Genomic DNA, 21,116 nt, shown 5'->3' on the forward strand with positions numbered 1-21,116 from the left:
AGTTGTTTAAGAGACTTTCCTAAGTCTCAGTCCTAGAAAACTTCTTAAAATATTGATTCTTGGGTTCCCCTCGGGTCTCAGTCTACGTGAATGGGACTGCATAAGCACAGTGGGGCCAGGCACACTTATTCTCATCCACAGGTAATTCTGAGATGCCACCTTCATTGAGAGGCACTGTCATTTCCTAAACAAAAGCAATGCCCAAATCACCCCAGAACCCACTAAAGCTCACAGATCTGTGCCTAAACCAATTTGGCCTTGGAGTTTTTCCCCTGGTTTAGACATTTGGGTGGGTCGTAGGTATAAGCTTCTAAAAAACCACAAGGGAGGGGTTGCATCTCTGACGCTAAAGAGGGCGGGCCCAGCCTCACTTCCTCCCTTGCCTCTTTTGGGCTTCCTGTCATCACGGTGTCATCACATTTATTCCCTCTTCACTTCTCCTTTTACACAAATAGCCCCGGACATCCTTGTTACCAGCCTTGTCAAGCTACCTCGAGGATAGTCACAAATTCTATCTGAAGGACTGAGGAAAAGTGTCTGCCAAAGGTAAGATTGGTGACATTTTAATCTGGTTTGAGAACAAAGACTTGAACTGTATTATGTGGGCTGGAGTCTCTGTATACCTCTAGTAACTCTAAAATCTTTTGTAACTTCTGTTTCGTAAATATATACTGCAGGAAGTAAAATGATCAGCAAGGCCCTTGTAACTCTCAAAAGGCAATTAGGCCAGAAGGAGTTTCAATTAACTGGGTTCCCGTGATCTGTTTGGCTCAGGGCATTTATGTGCTTAAATTGCTTCAGAACTTAAGTTTCTGTGTGTGGTCATTTCTGATGACCAGAGCCTTCTGTGAGAGATGAAGCTGGGGGAACTTCCTACATGCTGTGGTCTTTAGAAAGTTCATCTTGTGATTTTAAAGTGAGGAGAGGATCAACAGCCAGAGCCATTTAAAAAGGCAGCAGGGAGGTGCAGATCTTCTTCATTTGAGAAATTTCTAGAGTTAGTGACTCGCACTGTGATTCCTCAGAGCCACTAAATAGAAGGCATTACAACTGCTACACCCAGCTCAGAGTCAAGAACACAGGACATGCTCTGTACCTGTATTTCAAAAAGCTAGATGTGTCTAACAGATGCTTAGATTGGTTGTTTTTAAAGGGCAGGAAGAGCATTGTGATCCTCAGGGTTTCCTCAAATAAACTTATCCTTAGTGTTTAAAACATGAATATCAATCAATATATGGCATGCACCAAATCTGCATGACTTACAAAACAAAATTTGATATTCCAAGATTTCTAATTCACGCTCCATAACTAATGATTGAGGTCTTATGGACTCAGAAAGTGATAGCTAGCTGTGATCCTGGCTTTCTGTGACCACTGTTATTGCTGGGGGTCAGTTTACCACTGGGAACTCTAGATCATAGCTTTCTCCTTCCAAGACCTGCAAGAATCTTCCCTGGAATAGCGAGGGAAGTCCCACAGAACCACACCCACCCACCTAACAATGAGGGATGGGAATGGAACCAAGGGCTCTAGATTCCCAAAGCACCTCAGGGGCTATCAAGCCTTGAATTTAAAAACAAAGACCAGACTTTTTAAATGAATTTACTTAATAATCAGATGTTAAGTACTTCCTAGGCCCGGACCCTGTGCTTTGGAAGATATAGGTGGCAAGGAGGAAAGGCAAGTAGAAGGGAAGTATTTGTCCTGCAAACAGTCTTGCCCTTAAGGCACTCCCTTGGGAGATAAGAAATATCAGATATGCATGCAAATGCTTTGGAAGAGAATTGAGCAAAAGCAGAATCTTAGCTGCGGGCTAAACAAAGAAGTTTTGCTTTCTCAATCTCCACCAGAATCTGCAGCATTTTGAAACTGCGGTTGTATTGGAGCAGAGGCTGAGCTGAAACATGATTTCCTGTGATGTTTCCTGTGTGGGCCAGTTAGGAGCATTTAGCCTTTAAATGAAAGCATTGGGCATCTTTAGATCCGCAAAGAATAATTCAAAGCCAATCCCTTCACAGCTACAACTACCTAAATGACCTTGCTTTTGGTAATTGACAAGAGGCACAAACTGGAAATGTTGAACTCTGTTAGTCTTTAGTTTCTTGTGTCCTCAGGTTGACTTCTGATCACCGGAAGTCTTCAGACTCTGACCTGTTCAGTTTCCTCACTCCCACCCTGAAACATACCAGGGACTAGGTGTGTGCTAAGCACTGGAAATACAAGGAGAGCCGATGTGGTTATTGGTTTCAAATCATTTGTAGAGTAGCATGATGGACAGACATAGCAATACACAAGAATGACACCGGGGGATTTTTTCTATAATGGAGCAAGAGTTACACAAAATGTAGGAGGAGTTTAGGAGTGTGTCAAAGATTCCCTGGGAGAGGAGGTGCCCGCTTGTGTTCATTTTCAAAGAAGGATGAGTTTTCTATGGACACTGGGGGTAACGAATGGCCTTCAAGACAGGGCACAGTGTATGCAAACTCAAGGAAATGTGAACACCCAGGCATGCTTGAAATAGGAGTAAGCAAACGAGATCAGAGTATGACAGGCCGTGGTTACAGGACCACAGGAAGTAGGACATTTCTCCTACTTGTTTCTAGAGCCCTAGCATCTGATAGTGGAAGCAAGATCACTAATCAGGCCAGTCCCAGGCCCAGCCCTGGATGGAGCTATGCCTGAAACACCCCATGAGAGAAATGATGGAACGTGGCTTGAAGTGAGGGTGAAGAGGCAGATTTCTTCCTCCTCAACCTAGGTTTTCCCCTAGAATGAAGTGAAGGATGGAGCTTTTTGCAGTTACAACCGTTCTCTTTCTCTCAGCTTCTGTTTCCGGAAACGCTGTGTTGTTTTAGTTACGGTGGTTTGGTTTATGTTCCTGAATTAGTCAGCCCACGGTACTTCTTTTACTGAGTGAGTGTCCAATGTGTATGGTTGACCCTGAGCCTGGAGATGAGACACCTGCCCTCAGGAAGCTCCGGGACCCAGCTGGCACTGCAGGTGCAGAGCACTGAAGCAAAGTAATGCAGAGAAGTTAGACAGCTGTGCAGAGTGGGCCTCCGGGCGGCTGCCGAGGCAGAGGAGGAGAGGATTGCAGCTGGAGGTTGGGTGGCCTGTTTGGGAAGGTTGTCTGGAAGCAGGCTTTGAGAGAAGGGAAGATAATGCATTTCTAAAGCGAGTGGGTGAGCGCTCAGAGAGGAGGCTATCAATCTCTGTGTTGGACTATAGAGGCAAGTCCTCTATTCATTTCGCATGGTGGAGTTTCTACCCAAGCAGTAGCGTCAATCCATCATAGCTGTGGCCAAACCTTGTTGTAAAAGCAAAGATGCCACAAGGAAACATTTCTATAATCATTTAAAATGCAAGCACTATGTTCTAAGTATTAGAATGTTGATATTTAAAGGGAACTTAGAGATTATTCAGGATCAAATATAATGTCCAACTCAGATTGAGAGCCCAATTTTGCTTTTATAACATTCCAATCTGCTTATTTTTCAGGTCAGGTGACTTGTCCAAAGTCATAAAATTATTTAACTAGTTATTTAGAATGTCTCTGATTCTTTAGGAAATATTCTTTCCTCTGCACTATTCTCCCTTTTCTTATAGACTTATTAAATAGGCATCATTACACTGTGTTATTTGTTCACATGCAGAAATTTTCAGTGCATTTTAACATAAGCAAACATGAAAACACAACTTAATTATAAATCCAAAAGGTCTGAAATCAATATGCTAGCAAATCAGATATTTAATATTTGTTTACTTTTTCAAATTTTGTTTGACATTTTATATTTCAGAAGAACTAGACTGAGGAATAAAGGTGAGAAATGATTTTGATACGTCACGTCTTTCAAAATTTGTTCAAGTAAATTTGAACTCATGGCTTCATATTTACTCTATATCAGGAGCAAATAGAGAATTAGCTCATGGTTTATTCTGCAAAAATAACTATTGTAGAATTTCAGTATTTATACCACAAGGGACTTAAGTTGTAATGATTTCAAGAGCAGAAGACCTCAGATCATTTACTCATGTTCAACTTCTTTTTTCACTTTTTATTTTGACGAAATTCATACTTACAGAAAGTTTACAAAAACAGTACCAAGCATTTCTGATCCCCCTTCACTAGGATTTATCAAATACTAATATTTTACCACATTTTCTTTATCCTTCCCCAGCTTTCTCATTTGACAGGAATTGCTAACTTGGTATCTTTTCCCCTTAAGTGCATTTTCTACAAACAAAAAAAAATTCTTTTACATATCCACTTTACAATGATCAAAATCAGGATTTTAACACTGATGCAATACTATTAAAACTCTATAGATTTTATTCCACCTATTGCCCACTAATATTTTTTATAGCAAAAGGAAATCTTTGATCATACGGTGCTTTTAATTGTGGCGTTTCTTTAGTCACCCTATATTTGGAACAGTTCTGTCTTTCTCTGTGTTTCACGATATTGATATTCTTGAAGAGTATAGGCAAGTTATTTCCTAGAATGTCTCTTTATTTGGATTTGTCTGATGTTTCCTCATTACTAGATTCAGGCTATTCCAAATTTTGATAGGAATACCACAGAAATGGCTTTCATTACCCCACAGAGAGCCTTGCCCACACTGGCCATAGCTTGCCTGTATGCACCGTGCACCACGGACAGGTCTCCAGGAGAGGGACCCTCCACAGCAAAATTCTACATATTTTTCAGCTAAGGAAAGAAACCACTAGTCCATTGACTCTGTAACAGTGGTAACTGTTTTATGTAATTGTTCCGGAGTCAGAAAGTGGCCTTATTATAAAGGTCCCTGTTTCAGCTCAGCTGCTAGGAGTATCAGTGCTTTTTCGTTAAGCAGTATCTTGCTAAGCTCCCAAATGGAGTGAAATGAGCTCCCAAAATCATTTGGATTTGTTTTTCCTCATTTTTTTCTCTTCTCTTTGCTTCTTTCTTCTTTCTCTCTTTTACAAATCACCAATTCTCCCCTGAGAACAGCCTTGAAAGGAAAAAAATTGTCATCAGACCACAATTTCAGGGAAGAATAAGATGACAGACACATTCCTCTGACAAAGTGATGGAGAAACGAGAGGAAACTGATGCATAAAAGTTGATGGTTTGATTTGGTTTTATTTTAGTATCACCCCTCCCCTTATAACTGCTCACTACTCCCTGAAGAGACATACTTGCATAACCTCCATCCTGCCTCAGCTACTGCTCACAGGGGTTTGAACCTAGAAAGATGGAGGGAGTCCTCCTGGACGCTCATCACATTGCAGGGAGGGAGCTGAGTTGGGAAGCAGGAGGTATGAAACCAGAGCCTGGGACAGTGGAAAGGATGGAGGCTTAGGAGGCTGGAAGACCTTGACCTGTGCCCTGGCTTTGCTGACTACTAGCTGGATGATGTTGTGCCAGTTGCATAAGCTGTCTGAGCTTTGGATTTCCTGCTTGCAAAGTGGGACTTTTGACATCTAAGTTGCAGGGTGGATATGAGTATTATAAGTAAAATATATTTATAAAGAGCTTTGGCATTTTTCAGGATCCAGTGAACTACATCATTTATCTATATGTATTTTGTCAAGAGAGCCATAATTTGGGGGCCCTCATGAAGAAGATTTTCTTTCTTATTTAGGGAAAAAAAAAACTTTTGTTATTAAAGTCCCGAATTTTCCTCACTGATGAATCAAAGACCTCTACAGTTCTGTGTAGGAAGAAATGGGAAGCCAATAATTTTCTTGCTAAATACCAAGTTTTTCTATGTAAATCAGCAAATAGATTTGTATAGACAGAAATGGCTGGAAAGATGTTCACCAAAAATATTAATGGTGGTTATTTCATGGATGTGAAGTTTCAGAAGATACTAAGTGTTCTTTGTACTTTACAGTTTGACTTTTTCACAAAGGGAACATACAAATCTTTTTAAAAGTTAAAAAACAAAAAATGAAACAAGCAAAGGATTATTAAAGGCCTCCTGGATCCTGATGCATTTTATTCCTGAAAAATCTAGCAGAAATCCCAGAGTCACCCTTATAAATGGACTGTCAGGGAAGCTCTGAACTTGATCTTTTCCTCAGGATTCACTGAACCCCGACAATCTGATACTGAGCTATTCAGGAAATATTTTCTCATTAAACCCTCAGAACAACTTAAGCAAGTTGCCCAGGGCCATGCTTCTGGTATGCAGCCCTACTAGGACTCAAAACTAGACCTGCCGGAGGCCATCACTGGTGTTTGTCAAACTGTGTTCCATGGAACGCTATGTTTTCTGAGCTGCTAACAAGTCATCTGCGATAGAAGAATAGGTTTGTAGTTATATTAGTAGACTTTTAGAGATCCACAATGTACACTAACATATAACAAGTTTCTCAGACGTCATTCATTAAAATCTGTTTATTGCTTTATTTTATTTAATCTCATTTATTTCCAAAATTATTGACTATGGATTCCTATGGTTTTGTTTGTTTATTTTTGTTGGAGGAATACTTTTTAACTTCTCATGCATATAATAGTCTGTGTAACACCGAAACTGTCTTGTTGTAGCTCCAAATCTAAGATCGGATCAGATCAAGAATTGGTAATTTCTTGAAACTTCTATCCCTTATCTAAGAATAGAACAGAATAGAGCCACTTCTAAGCTCTGTTAGATTCAAGACTAGCTTGGATGGCTGCAAGGACGGGTCAAAGGAAAGAGAGAGATTGAATGAGAAGGCCACGAGACAGTTTATCAGCCGGAGCTCTTTGGTTTGCAAAACTAAAGGGCGAGCTTCCTCCCTGGCCTCCACACTGGGCTGTGGGAGGTGGCCACAATTACTTCGGTTCAGTCATGGAGGCTTCCTGGAAGCTGACGTCAGGGACTTTCTTCACAGGGCGACATGAGTCACAGATTTTGACTGCAGAGGGGCATCAGTTTTTCCAGACAGTGGGATTGAAAGGGGTGAAACTCAGTAACTGGCCAGACACGGTGAAGTAAGGAAAGGGGAAACAGAGTGGCCTTCTCTCTCAGTTTGTGTAAAACCTGGGATCATCACTGCACGTGGTGAGAGTAGTAACAATTTTCACAAAATGGGCAGCTTTTCTCCTTCAGTGAGGTGTGAGAGTAAGTGGAAAATCAGGGAAGGAGAAAGAGGTTCCATTTCCTGCCTGTGAAGGAAAGAATCGGTGGGGATATTCCCAGGTTTGTAGGCACCTCACGAGTTGGCGCTCTGGGGACAACAGATTACGGGGCCCTGAAGCAGCTGTCACAGCCAAGGATATTGGGCCTGTGGTGACTCTAGGTGGCACCTGGCCCAGTCTCCTTTTGTGTCAATTATTTTCCCATGTCCAAAAGATTAGTTTAATGGCACAATAAATCTCAAGCCCAAGGCTCCTCATTCTTCAGTGTCATTTTCTTTCCACTACACCAGATTATGCAGAGTTAACGAGCAAAGTTCCAGTCGTTTATTCACTCAACAGCCGTACTTTTTTAATCGAATCATGTACTGTGTTGGACCTTGAGGATTCAGAGATGAATAAATTAGCTCCTACCCTCAAGGAGCTGACATTCTAGTGAGGGAAGAGATCATTGTAAAACAAAGTGCGGATTGGGTGTGATGAATTAGACACAGTCAGAGAAGTTTTCTTGAAAAAATGACACTTGAGCTGAGTCTCAGGTTGATTAGTAGCTAACCAAATTAAGGGGTCAGAGGGGGAAGAAAGGGGCAAATTCCAGCAAAGAACCACTGAGCAAAGGTAAGGAAGGAAGCATGGAGAACATTTTTCAGTGTTACTTGCTAGATTTTAAAATATAAGACCAGGAATGTTGCTGTGAATTTGGGGAGATGGACAGGAGTAAATCAGGAAGGGCCTTTTGACACATGCACACAAGCATAAAACCATCACTACAGTCAAGACAACATATTCATCACTCGCAAAAGATTATTTGTGGCCTTTTGTGATCCCTTTCTCCTGCTCTTGCCTACTCCCTCTCTATTTACCTTCACCCCTATGATTCTCTACCCCAGTCCCCAGGCAATCACTGATCTGTCTTCTGTTGCTATAAATTATTTTTTATTTTCTAAAATTTTATGTAACTAATCATACAGGATGTACTCTTCTTTTGTCTAGCTTCTTTCACTCACCTTAATCATTCTGAGATTCATCTCTGCTCTAGTGTGTACCAACGGTTCATTCCTTTTTACTCCTGAGTAGTATACTGTTATATAGTTATACCACCATTTATTTATCCATTCACCTGTTGTTGGAGCTTTAGTTTGTCAATTAGTTTCCTGGACCTAATTCCAACATACGTGTGTGTATGTGTGGAGGCTTCCCCTACACCAACAGGAAATTCTTGTTACAGAGTATCCAAGACTTCAACTCAATTCTGATACTATATACCCAGAGATAGAATCAGATTCCATAAGGAAAGGACTCAGTCCCACAAGACTGCCTTCCATTTAAGATACCAGCCCCAAGCCCAGGCTGTTATCTGTGCTTCTGATCTACTGGCTATAAACCAGAGGTTCCCAAGACCCCCTCCTTGGGTTCAACTTATTTACTAGAATGGCTCACAGATCTCAGGGAAACCTATTCACTCACAAGATTACTGATTTATTACAAAGGATATGTAATAAAAGTCAAATGAAGAGACACATAGGGTGAAGTCCCTAACAAAGGAGCTTCTGTTCTCGTGAAGCTTGGAGCCTGGCATGATGGCACATGAAAGTGTTCTGGTTCCCCTAGGTGGAAGCTTTCTAAATCCTTCCTTTTTTGGTTTCTATGTAGGCTCCATTTAGGTAGGCATGGTTGACTACCTCATTGGCCATTGGTGATTAATGCAACCAACGGCCCCTCTCTGTTCCCTGAAAATTAGGGAGTTAAGACTGAAAGTTCCAATCCTCTATTCATAGTTGATTCTCCTGACAATAGGCCCCTAGCCTTAGGTTCTTTGTAAAAGCCACCTCCATTAACATAAACCCATTTGTGGTAGAAACGGCTTGTTATGAATAACAAGATACCTTTATGGCTCTGAAGCATTTTTAAGAATTCAGGATGAGACCAAATAGTACGTCAAAAAATGTTCCCATTGCTCTTATTACTCAGTAAGTTCCAAGGGTTATGGGAGCTGTGAGCCAGGAACAATGGATTAAGACCAAATATATCTAAGAAATATATTTTAGTCATCTGAATGACCATATATATATATCACAATATCGCAGTTTGTTTCCAGTTTTTGGCTATCACAAATAAATTTGCTATGAACATTCCTGTACAAGTCTTTGTATATATGTACATATGGGCATGTATTTTCATTTCTCTTGGATAAATACCTTGGAGTGGAATAGCTGGATAATATAAGTGTCTGTTTAACTTTTTTACAAGACGGGAAAACTGTTTTTCAAAGTGAATATAGCATTTTACATTCTACCAACAGTGTGTGAGATTTCCAGTTCCATCACATCTTCATCAACCCTTGGTATAGTCTTTCTAATTTTCTCATTGATTTCTTGTTTGACCTACGGACTATTTAGAATTATGATATTTAGTCTTCAAATATTTGGGGATTTTCTAGAGATATTTCTGTTATAGGTTTCTAAATTCATTTCTCTAAACTTATTGAAAGTTGTTATGGGGCCCAGAATATTCTATCTTGGTAAATGTGTCATGAATGCTTGATATGAATGTGAATTCTGTTGTTGGGTAGGCTGTTCTAATACAATTGATTAGTTCAAGTTCATTGACAATGTTATTTCTACCTTATCTTTACTGATCTTCTGTCTACTGATTCTATAATTACTTCCATCAAGTATTTAATCTTTATTTTTTCCTTTTTTTATATATTTTTTATTGAGTAATAGTTATTTTACAGTGTTGTGTCAAATTCTAGTGTAGAGCACAATTTTTCAGTCATACGTGAACATACATATATTCATTGTCACATTTTTTTTTCACTGTGAGCTACCACAAGATCTTGTATATATTTCCCTGTGCTATATAATATAATCTTGTTTATCTATTCTGCATTTTAAAATCCCAGTCTGTCCCTTCCCACCCCCCGCCACCTTGGCAACCAGAAGTTTGTATTCTATGTCTATGAGTCTATTTCTGTTTTGTATTTATGCTTTTTTTTTTAGATTCCACATATGAGTGATCTCATATAGTATTTTTCTTTCTCTTTCTGGTTTACTTCACTTAGGATGACATTCTCCAGGAGCATCCATGTTGCTCCAAATGGTGTTATGTTGTCAGTGTTTATGGCTGAATAGTATTCCATTGTATAAATATACCACTTCTTCTTTATCCAGTCATCTGTTGATAGACATTTAGGCTGTTTCCATGTCTTGGCTATTGTAAATAGTGCTTGCATGAACAATGGGTTGCAGGTGTCATTTTGAAGAAGGGTTCCTTCTGGATATATGCCCAGGAGTGGGATTCCTGGGTCATATGGTAAGTCTATTCCTAGTCTTTTGAGGAATCTCCATAGTGTTTTCCACAGTGGCTTTCCTTGCTTCCCTCTCCCACTCTTAATGATCAAGATGTCTTCTTTTACAATTTTGTGTTTATTCTATTTGGAATTCATGGCAGTTATCTCCTTTCCAGTTATGAGTTTCTCATCTCTGTAGCATCCTGCTTCTTATCCATTTAGAGTAGACCTGTGAATATTTCTTTTAGCATGGGTTTAGTGTTGCTAAACTCTTTTAGTTTTTGCCTGTCTGTGAAGTTCTTTATCTCTCCTTCTATTCTAAAGGATAGCCTTGCTGGATAGAGTATCCTAGGCTGCATCTTTTTTTCATTCAGGACTTTGAATAGATCTTGCCACTTCCTTCTGGCCTGTAGTGTTTGTGTAGAGAAATCAGCTGAGAGTCTTATGGGGGTTCCTTTGTAACTCACTCTTTGCCTCTTGCTGCCTTTAGGATCATTTCTTTATCCATGACTCTGGCCATCTTGATTATAGTATGTTTTGGTGAGAGTCTATTTGGGTTCTTCCTGTTTGGGACCCTCTGAGCCTCCTGTACTTGGATATCTGATTCCTTTAGGTTTGGGAAGTTTTCAGTCATGATTTCTTCCAATACCTTTTCAATCCCCTTTGTTCTTTCTTCCCCTTCTGGAACCCCTATTATGCATAGATTGGCACACTTTATATTATCCCATAGGTCCCTTGTGTTGTTTTCATTGTTTTTTATTTGTTTTTCTCTCAGTTTCTGATTGGGTGCTTTCTGTTGTCCTGTCTTCTACATCACTTATTTGTTCCTCTGCATTATCTAGTCTGCTTTGTACAGCCTTTAGGTCAGCTCTCATCTCAGCAAGTGAGTTTACCAATTCTACTTGGCTCTTCTTTATAGCTTCAATTTCATTTTTGACATATTTTATATCTCTAAGCACTATCTCTTTAAGTTCCTTCAGTACTTTGATCACTCCTTTTTTGAAATCTTGATCTAGTAGGCTATCGATGTCTATTTCATTGATCATTGTTTCAGGGGGTTTCTCTTGTTCTTTTAATTGGGAATGGTTTCTCTGCTTCTTCATCTTGCTCATACGTCTCTGGCACTGTGGTTTATGGAGTGTCAGTTATCTATTGTGGTCCTTAAGGAGTTTATCTATCTATTGCCTATGTAGGAATAAAACTTAGAAAAAAAAAAAGAGAGAGAGAGAGACAGAATTTTAAAAGAAGGGAGAAAAGAAAGGTTTGAAAACTGTGTAATGAATAATAGAAGAGCTAGTTGGAGCAGAGTAGCAAGCGGGTTGAGACATCCTTCAAAAACTTTTAAAAAAGGAGAAAAGAGGAAAAGATGTATTTGAAACCTGTGTATAATCAATAACAGGACATCAAAACCAAGAGAAATAAAAATCAAATGATGTGGATTTTTAAAAATAATAATAATAAAAATATTTTTTAAAAATTTAAAAGGGATTAAAACTGGGGGTATATATAATTGTTTAAGAAGTAAAAATTAAAAGGGTAATAGAAAATAGAACAGGTAAAAATAGATTTAAAAAAAAAGGGAGGGGGTCGGTGTTCTGGAGACTCTGTGCTTTTAATGCAAAGTCTTTCTGTCTTCCTCCTGTTTTGGAAGCTTAGCTTGCTGTTTCCGGAGGCCCTCCGTTGGCACCCTTGTCTGTGCTGCTCCCAGTGCCTGTCGGCAAGCAGATCGTGCCTCCTCCCAACACTGGGTCAGGTGCAGCTCTCCTTTGCTGTGGGCGGGCAGGTCACTGCCCCTCCCGATGCTGCAGTCAGATGTTACAGACTGGCCGGGTAGGAGGGCGGGTCGTGCCCCCTCCCAGCACCGCAATCAGGGCTGCGTTCCTGCCTGAAAGGCGGGTGGCCGCCTGCCTCCTCCCGGCCCCGGTAGCTCCGCTGCTCTGTGCGGCTGCGCGCTCCGCCTCGGGTCAGCGCTCTGCAGGCGGGCTCCGGCAGGACCAAGGAACAGCTCTGTCCCTGCTCCGGGCCAAAACCCAGCTCCTTGTTTGTCTTGGCGAAGCAAGTTCTCTGAGGGACTAGGACGGAAGGATCCTATCTGCCTCGGGCTGTAGACAAGTCTCCGTCAGGCCCTTGAGGCTGCTAAGCCCTTTGGTGCAGATACAGGTTTCGCCCCCGCCCCCGCCTGGATGCTAAGCGCCGGAGGATATGGCGGCTGTGCCTGAGCCCCACCTCTCTTCACCCGAAAACTTTCTGTGGGTATGCACCCTTCCCCCCAGGGCACATCAGCCGTGCTGTTTTATGGAGGGCTCAGGTTGTTCTGCCCTGTGCACCCACAACCACGGCGCACCACCCACTGCAGTCCCCCGGGGCTGCCTCAGCGCAGCCGTTCCTCTCCTCCACCAGGCTTGTGCAGCCTGGCCCTACCCACCGCTGCCGGCCCACGTCTCTGGGCTGGGTGTCGCGGGGACCCTCTGTGCCCATTTAACTTAGTTCTATCAGTCAAGGGCTGCTCTGTACAGATCTGAGCCTCAGAGGCTCCCGCTCTGTCCTGCTGGCCTCTCAGTTGGAGAGGGGAGACCCAGCGAACAAGCAGAAGTCCTCCTTTGCCACTCCCTCCCCGCGGCACCCGTCCGCTCTGTTTTGCCTTTTCTTCTTTTTTCCTTTTCTCCTACCAGATTTTTGGCATCTCTATCTTTTGAAGAGGACGATGTTCTGTTGGAGTTCTGCAGGTGCTCTGGTTGGCTGAGTGGGTCTGTGGATGTGAGTCTTGGTGCATTTGTGGGAGAGGATGAGCTACAAGCATCCTACTCCACCATCTTGGCCTCCTCCTAATTAATCCATTTGTTTATCTCTGCCTCATCCTTGGAGTATTTAGACCATTTCTTTTTTTTTTTTTTTTTTTTTTTGGTGATATTAATATGGTTGGAGTTGAATATATTTGTTTTCTATTTTCTCCATCTTTTCTTTGCTTTTGTCTTAGTCTGTATGGGCTGCTGTGACAAATTACCACAGACTGGGTAACTTGTAAACAATAGAAATTTATTTCTCACAATTCTGGTGGCAGGAAGTCCAAGATTAGGGTACCAGCATGGTCAGGTGAGGACTTTCTCCTGGGTCACAGACTTATTATACCCTCTCATGGTAGAAGGGCTAGGGAGATCTCTGAGTTCTCTTTTATAAGAGCACTAATCCCATTCATAGGCTCCATTCTCATGACGGAACACCCAAATTATCCTACCTCCTAACACTGTTTCATCGAGCATTAAGATTTCAACATGTGAATTTGGTGGGGACACAAAATCACCATAGCAGACCATAGCAGTTTCTCTTTTCCTCTTTTTCTGGTTTTGAAAAAATTAATCCAGTATTTTTAAAAATAATTCTTATCTTCTTTGCTAGCTTATTAGTTATAATTCTTTGGGTTTTTAAAACATTTTAGTGATTGCCTATGGTTTAGAGTGTACATCTTTAACTCATGACATTCTATTTTTAGGAAAGACTGATAGACCAATTCAAGATAGACCATTTCACATATAACATAAGAACATTACAATAGTATGCTTCCATATCTCCCTTTCCAACCTCTATGTTACTGTTATCATAAATTTTACTTCTACACGTGTTATTAACCACATAAAACATTGTTATTATTTTTGCTTAAATAGTCCAGCATCTTTAAAAATAAATAACAAAAAACCTTTTATATTTATCAGTGTACTGATTCCAGTGTTCTTCATTCTTTTGTGTAGATCTGTATTTCCATCTGATCTCATTTTTTCTTCTACCTGGAGGATTTCCTTTAACATTTATTATAGCATCGATCTACTGGTGAGGAATACTTTCAGTTTTTTGTGTGTCAGAAAGTCTTTATTTTTTTCTTAGTTTTTGAAATATATTTTTACTGGGTGTAGAATTCTAGGTTGACATTATGTTTTCTTTTTATATTTTAAAATATGTTTCTCCACTGTCTCTTGGCTTGCCTATTTCCCAATGAGGTCTGCTTTTATCTTTAGATTTGTTCCTGTGTACCTAAAATGTCTCTTTATTCTCTTTCCATTTAAATTTTTTTTTTTTAATCTCTGGTTTTGAGTAATTTGATTGTAAAATGTCTTGAGGTAGTGTTCATTTTTCTTGTGCTTGTTGTTCATTGAGCTTCTTGGATCTGTGGGTGTATTTTTTAAGTCAAATTTAGGAAATTTTCAGTCATTATTTCTTTAAATATTTTTTCTCTCCAGCCCCATCTCTCTTCCCTTTTGAGGACTCCAATTGCATGTATTTTAGGCCATTTAACATTCTCAACTCATTGATACTTGGTTTATTAAAAATTTTTAAATTTTCTATCTGTGTTTCTTTTGAGATACTTTCCCTTGCTGTCTTCAAGATCATTAACCTTTTCCTCTACAACCCCTAATCTGCCATCAATTCAACCCAGTGTATTTTTCATCTCACACATTGTAGTTTTCTTCTTTAGAAGCTCAATTTAAGTCTTTTAAAAAATATTTTCCATGTTTCTACTTAATTTTTTTGAACATATAATATCTGACTTAATGTCTTAAACCACTCGTCTCACATCTGGGTCAGTTTTATTTTATGAATCTATATCCACATTATGGGTTGTACTTCCTGATTCTTGCATGCATGCCTGGTATTTTGAGTGAATCCAGACATTGCAAATTTTACTTTGCTGGGTGCTGGATATTTTTATATTTCTATAAAATATTATTGAGTTTTGTTTGGAGATGCATTTAAGTTACTTGGAAAGTGTTTGATACTTTCAGGCCTTGCTGTTAAGATTTGTTAGGTGGATCTAGAGTAGTGTTCAGTCTAGGTCTCTTTATTCCCTGCCAACTGAAGCAAGACCCTTCTGTGTACTCTACCCTGTGAATCTTGAGGTTTTCTACTCTGGTTGGTGAGAATAGGCATTAATCCCACTTTTGGGTGAGTGCCAGTCACTGTTTATATGATATTCAGTCTTGGGTAGTTTATCACATGTAGCACTAATCGATATTCCATTAAATTCCTGATAGACATTATGGTTGACTGATTCATGGGACCCTCAGATAGGTTCATGTGCTTTATAGGGCAAAGGGAATTTTATAGAGAGTTGAATTAAACATTTTGAACTGGAGATACTATATCCTGGATTATGTGGGTAGGCCTCATCTAATCATATGGGTCTTTATAAGAAAGAAGTAGATCAAAGTGGGAAGTGGCAGATGTGTTTGACAAAAGCAAGAAGTTGGAGTGTAGTGAGGAAGGGGCCAAGTTATGCAAATAAGCTGACAAATGCAAGAAAACAGATTCTCTTCCTGAATCCTTCAGACAGAAGGCAGCCCTGCCAATATGTTGAATTTGGACTTCTGACCTTCAGAACTGTAAGAGAATACATTTATGTTATTTTGAGACACTAAGTTTGTGGTAATTTGTTACAGACAAAAGAGAAAACTAGTAATGTAGGCATCCGCTGCAGAGCTCTGTGGTTCGTTCTCTGTGTAGCTCGCTCCTCTACATTACTCTGTCTTGTGACCTCTAGCTGCCTTGCTCTCCTAAGAATCTCAGTTCTGTCTCAACTCAGATAATCTGCCAGGCTTCCTCTTTCTGCCCCATGGTCTGGAAACTATGTCAATTCAGTAAGCTGGGGAAATCATAGACTTCACATCATTTATTTGCCATCTCTCAGTGATCACTGTCCTTCATTGTCTGATGGTCAGTGTCTTGCAAGTTATCATTTTATAGTTTGAACATTTTGGAGTTGTTTTAAGTGAGAGGGCAAATCTGATCCCTGTCAATTCATCCCCAAAATGTAATTTTACATGTTCACATTAAAAAAGCTAAAATTAAAAAGGTGAAATACATTTTAGTAATATATTTTAGTTACCTCATGAAATACAAAATACTATCATTTCACACATACATGAATTTTTAGGAATGTACATACACAAACTAAGAATTATTAATTCTTATGGTATAGAGGTTCCTTAAAAAACTAAAAATAGACTTACTATATGATCCAACCATCCCACTCCTGGGTATGTATCTGGAGGGAACTCTAATTCAAAAAGATACATGCAACCCAATGTTCATAGCAGCACTATTTACAATAGCCAAGACATGGAAACAACCTAAATGTCCATTGGCAATAATTGGATAAAGAAGATATGGTATATATACACAATAGATTATTTCTCAGTCATAAAAAATAATAAAATAATGCCATCTGCTGCAACATGGATGGAGATTGTCATTCTAAGTGAAGTTAGCCAGAAAAAGAAAGAAAAACACCATATGCTATCACTTATATGTGGAATCTGAAAAAAAAAAAAAAAGACACAAATGAACTTACTTACAAAACAGAAACAGACCCACAGACATAGAAAATAAACTTATGGTTACCAGAGTGGAAAGTGGATGGGAAGGGATAAATTGGGAGTTCAAGATTTGCAGATACTAACTTCTGTATATAAAATAGACAAACAACAAGTTTATACTGTACAGCACAGGGAACTATATTCAATATCTCGTAGTAACCTATAATGAAAAAGAATCTGAAAAGGAAATATGTATGTACATATATGACTGAAACATTATGTTGTTTACCAGAAACTGACACAACATTGTAAACTGACTATACTTCAATTTAAAAAAGAGTAACTCTGAGGGTCAAGACAAGAAGGAAGGGAAAAGAGAAGGACAAAATAAAGGAACAGGTATGAGATAAATATAAGTATTTTATCTTTTTAACAGAGAACATTACTCTATTATGGAACATAAGTAGCTCATCAGGCTTATCTACAGCCTGAATGAACTATCTCTTAAGACCATCTGATTTACAGGTACCTTGGCACTGCAAAGAAGGAATGATGGATTATAAAAGCAATCTGTGCACTAGAAAAGGCATAGTTCTAATGGGAAAAAAATCCAATAAATTGACATTCTGCTTTCTGTATCAGTCTTATGCACAGTTTTAAAATATGTCACTCTATAGAACCTCATTACTTCTGAGAGAAAATTCAGAATTGTGTATCTGGATCTCTAGAGTTGAGGACCAGACTTTAGATATTGATATGTCCTCACTGAGAAATGAAATTTTATATTTTAAAAATTCAAGTTCTCATTGCTATCTCTTTTCATTTCTCCATTGGATATTTGTTGGCCAATTTTATCTCTGCTTTCATATTGACAGTTTCTGGAGGATAGCTACTGCTTAGTCATGTTTGCATCTCCCACAGCATTTAGAACAGAAAACACTATATATGTTTCTTCAGTGAAAGAATGAGTGAGGCATAGATCTGTTCCCCTCATTTTCATGTGGAGAGAGTTATAGACCAAATGTAGAATGCATATGTATCTCAGTGCATTTAAGAAACTGGCTGATCAAGCCAGCCCACTGACCTTTTCCACAGCAGCTGATTGATCAGCCTATCTTTGACCCCAGGACTGCCTTCAGTCTCTGAACACTGGCCTGGTGTGTGTCACTGTGCCTAATCCTCCTCTTAGAATAGCTCCATCGCTTCCTTCTAGAGTGCTTAATCCAATATTAAGAATCATTGGCTTGCTGAATTGAAGCAAAAGTGAGTATTCAAGATGAGCCAATTTTTAACTCAGTTTAGAGACTAAAAGAACAAGAAGTTCAGGGAAGCTTTTCAGAGAAAATTCACAGCTCAAACTCAAGGTAATGCTGGAGATCTTTGAACCCTGGACTTTTGTGGCCTCTGATCTCTGGTGCCACTTAGTGGAGCCAGGTCACTTACTTCCTCTCTTACTTCTACTTTTTAGGGCAAGAATATCTCAGCATGGGCATGAGTAGCTTGAAATTGCTGAAGTATGTCCTGTTTTTCTTCAATTTGATCTTTTGGGTAAGTGTGTCTCCTCTAAGCATGGTTGAGCTCACCTTTTCCCAGCTACACTCTACTTCTTTCTCTTCTCCTGAAGAGCCTGGTGTGGAATGCAACCCATGCATGCCCAGGTCATGAACAGTATACCCAGCCCAAGAACAAGAAAATAATAATTTGCTCCCCTCTTCCCATCCTGCCACAGTATAAGCCTACAAAATTTGAAAGATATAGTGCAGTTGGGGATGCTGTTTCTGTCTGGGAGCTTTAAGCTATCACTGCTCATTGCTGACATCTATGGGTGAGAAACCTAAGATTCTATATTCTGTGTATTGTGTGCCCCTTTTTCTTTCTCTTTCTACCTCCAACCCTGGCTTCTTGGAAAAAATAGCTGATTGAAAGGGAAGTCACCTTTTCTGGGGAGGTTTCACTATACAAAATTCAGCAATTGAATTTCAGACATAAGATGGGTTGATACTCATACTTCTATGAGAAGATCTTAAAAGTTTGGCTTCTCTAGTTTTCTGCCAAGGAAGATGAACTTCTCAAGTTCATCAGGGCATCCCCTTTACGTGGTCTTGGTTTCCAAAGCGAAGACCATGTATAAGCAGTTGAAGAAACAAGAAGTAGGAATCTGAATTGTGAAGATATGAAGCATGAGCAGGAATCTGAAGCATGAAGATAACTGTGTTACTGATAGGAATGAACCTTCCTTGGTGTCTGATATGGGTAGGATAATGCATGGGTGGGACATCACAGGAGATGATAACTTTTTTTCTAGGTGCATGAGGAAATCTGAGTAAAGAGTTTGTTGGGTAGAGTCCACGGAAAAAGGTGATTCTGATCTCAAGTAAGTGAGAATATGAGGAGACAGTCAAGAACCATGTTTTACTTCAGAATGTTCTGTGATTCTTCCTTTCAGTTCTGCGGCTGTTGCATTTTGGGCTTTGGGATCTACCTCCTGATCCACAACAACTTTGGGGTGCTCTTCCATAACCTCCCCTCTCTGACACTGGGCAATGTGCTCATCATCGTGGGCTCCATTATCATGGTGGTCGCCTTCCTGGGCTGCATGGGATCTATCAAGGAGAACAAGTGCCTGCTTATGTCGGTGAGTTACTCTCACAGCTGATGTGGTGCTCTAAGTAGGGGGACCTGATGCCTTAACCAACAGACAAGATGTTTTTTGATATCTCTCCTGTTAGCACAGGGAAATCATAGGAACATGAGATTCGCACCTCAGGTCAGTCACGTCTGTCTAGACCAATACTATTTGCTTTCCTCAAGGTTCCCTGGGATAGATAAGAGAGGGTATTGCTGTCCTCCTTGGCATCCATTTTACACTGTTAATAATGACACCTGTCATTATAATTTGCCTTTGTAGCTTTTTATTTCTCCTTTATATCTGATTGAAATCGAGTGTCATCCTTCTGCCTAAATCCTTGTGACATTAGTATGTATTTCCAGGATCTGACTCAGAGTCACTAACTGATGGAAAATATAGTCTCTAAATTCTTCTGAATTCTGTGACCCTCCTAAAATGGCAGAGGATGCTTACCTGTCTCACATCTGTCACAATGTGAGTGACCCAGCCAGGCGAGGAGGGCCTAGGCTGCAGCCACTGAGTTCTAACACGAGAGATGCTCCCTGTCAGTTAATTACCCTAAGGAGTGCCTTTAGACTTGGATTTTGCACTTAAGCTCTGTGAAGGAAGAACTCCTCATTTCTCTAGTGTGCCCAGAACAGAGCTTGGTATAACAGTGCCACTCTAGCCATAAGTATGGGTTCCCCAACACCGTGGTTCTTCCTCAAGCCATGTGGTTAATCTTCTCTCCCTTATGGATCCACTGTTAAACTGGAGCCAAGAGAGAGAATAAGAAAGTCCTTATTCTCAAATAGTTCCCAGACTAATGGCAAAAGACTAATGGCATAATAGACATGGAGAACAGGTTTAAGTAGCCACAATTTGTGTTGGAGTAAAAAGGTGAGGGAAAGTGAATAAGTGAAAATGGGTTTTCTATTAACTGTGATTAGCATAAGAATCTAAAGTTGGAGATAAATATGAGTTAAGACCATGATTAGAGCATCTCTTCTCCCCATCTGTACAGGGTTCCTCTCAATCTCCACCATCTTCCACCCCAAAGTAGCCCTGCACTTGCAGAAAGGACCACGCCCCAAACTCGAAAGATACATGGTTTAATTTACTAGTCTTTTGCTCAATTGTCTCAATAGGTTGATGCCAAAAATGCTTCATTGAGTCAACAAATGGTATTGCATATTCATAATGCGCACGGAACTCAATATTCACAATGGGAATAAGAGAACAAAGTTTGAAGACAGCTGATCTGCCCTCCAGAATCTTGGAGACTAGCTGTAGGAAAAGAAAAATATTCCTCACAGAACTAGAGAAGGCTTTTAAAGGCCTGAGTAGGCAGGAACAGAACCTCCTGCACATGCACAGAGACATGCCGGATGCTGCAGGGGTAAAGTGGGAGTGGGGGAAGAACTGGGATCAATGCTGTGAGCATCTCTCTGCTTTTCCCCAGTTCTTTGTCCTGCTGCTGATTATCCTCCTTGCTGAGGTGACCTTGGCCATCCTGCTCTTCGTTTATGAACGGAAGGTAAGTTATAGAGAACACAACTCAGTGTTGTATTGCTAAGAGCGGGGAGTGTGCAGTGGGGAAGAAGTTGGCACAAAATAAGTCCTATAATAGAGGTAGAATCAAGGTGTAAGGATGGAGGAAAGAGAGATTAACTGTACTTGGGGAAAGAAAAAAATTCATGAAGGGAATTTCATTTGAGTGGCGTTTTAAAGGATAAACGTAAAGAACAGCAAAAACAAATTTATCTCCTTCCTACTCATTTTTCTCCAAGTGTTTGGCAGTACAGAATA

The 21,116-nt window shown here is 40.0% G+C and overlaps 1 protein-coding gene across 2 annotated transcripts in view; it reads left to right on the forward strand.

Moving 5' to 3' along the window:
- The first annotated feature begins 391 nt into the window (after positions 1-391).
- The window catches only part of CD53 (CD53 molecule), a 40,925-nt gene continuing 20,200 nt past the window's right edge, over positions 392-21,116 (forward strand). The window contains exons 1-4 of one of the 2 annotated variants that reach the window (XM_006194754.3): positions 392-546; positions 18,168-18,247; positions 19,146-19,334; positions 20,770-20,844. In XM_006194754.3, the coding sequence (XP_006194816.1) occupies positions 18,185-18,247; positions 19,146-19,334; positions 20,770-20,844 (327 nt within the window). In that variant the 5' untranslated portion in view covers positions 392-546; positions 18,168-18,184. Of the gene's footprint in view, positions 547-17,054; positions 17,099-18,167; positions 18,248-19,145; positions 19,335-20,769; positions 20,845-21,116 lie in introns of those variants that run through there. The other variant, XM_032487305.1, reaches the window with a different exon arrangement.

This window comes from Camelus ferus, chromosome 9 (genome assembly GCF_009834535.1).
Source record: "Camelus ferus isolate YT-003-E chromosome 9, BCGSAC_Cfer_1.0, whole genome shotgun sequence".
Lineage (NCBI taxonomy): Eukaryota > Metazoa > Chordata > Mammalia > Artiodactyla > Camelidae > Camelus > Camelus ferus.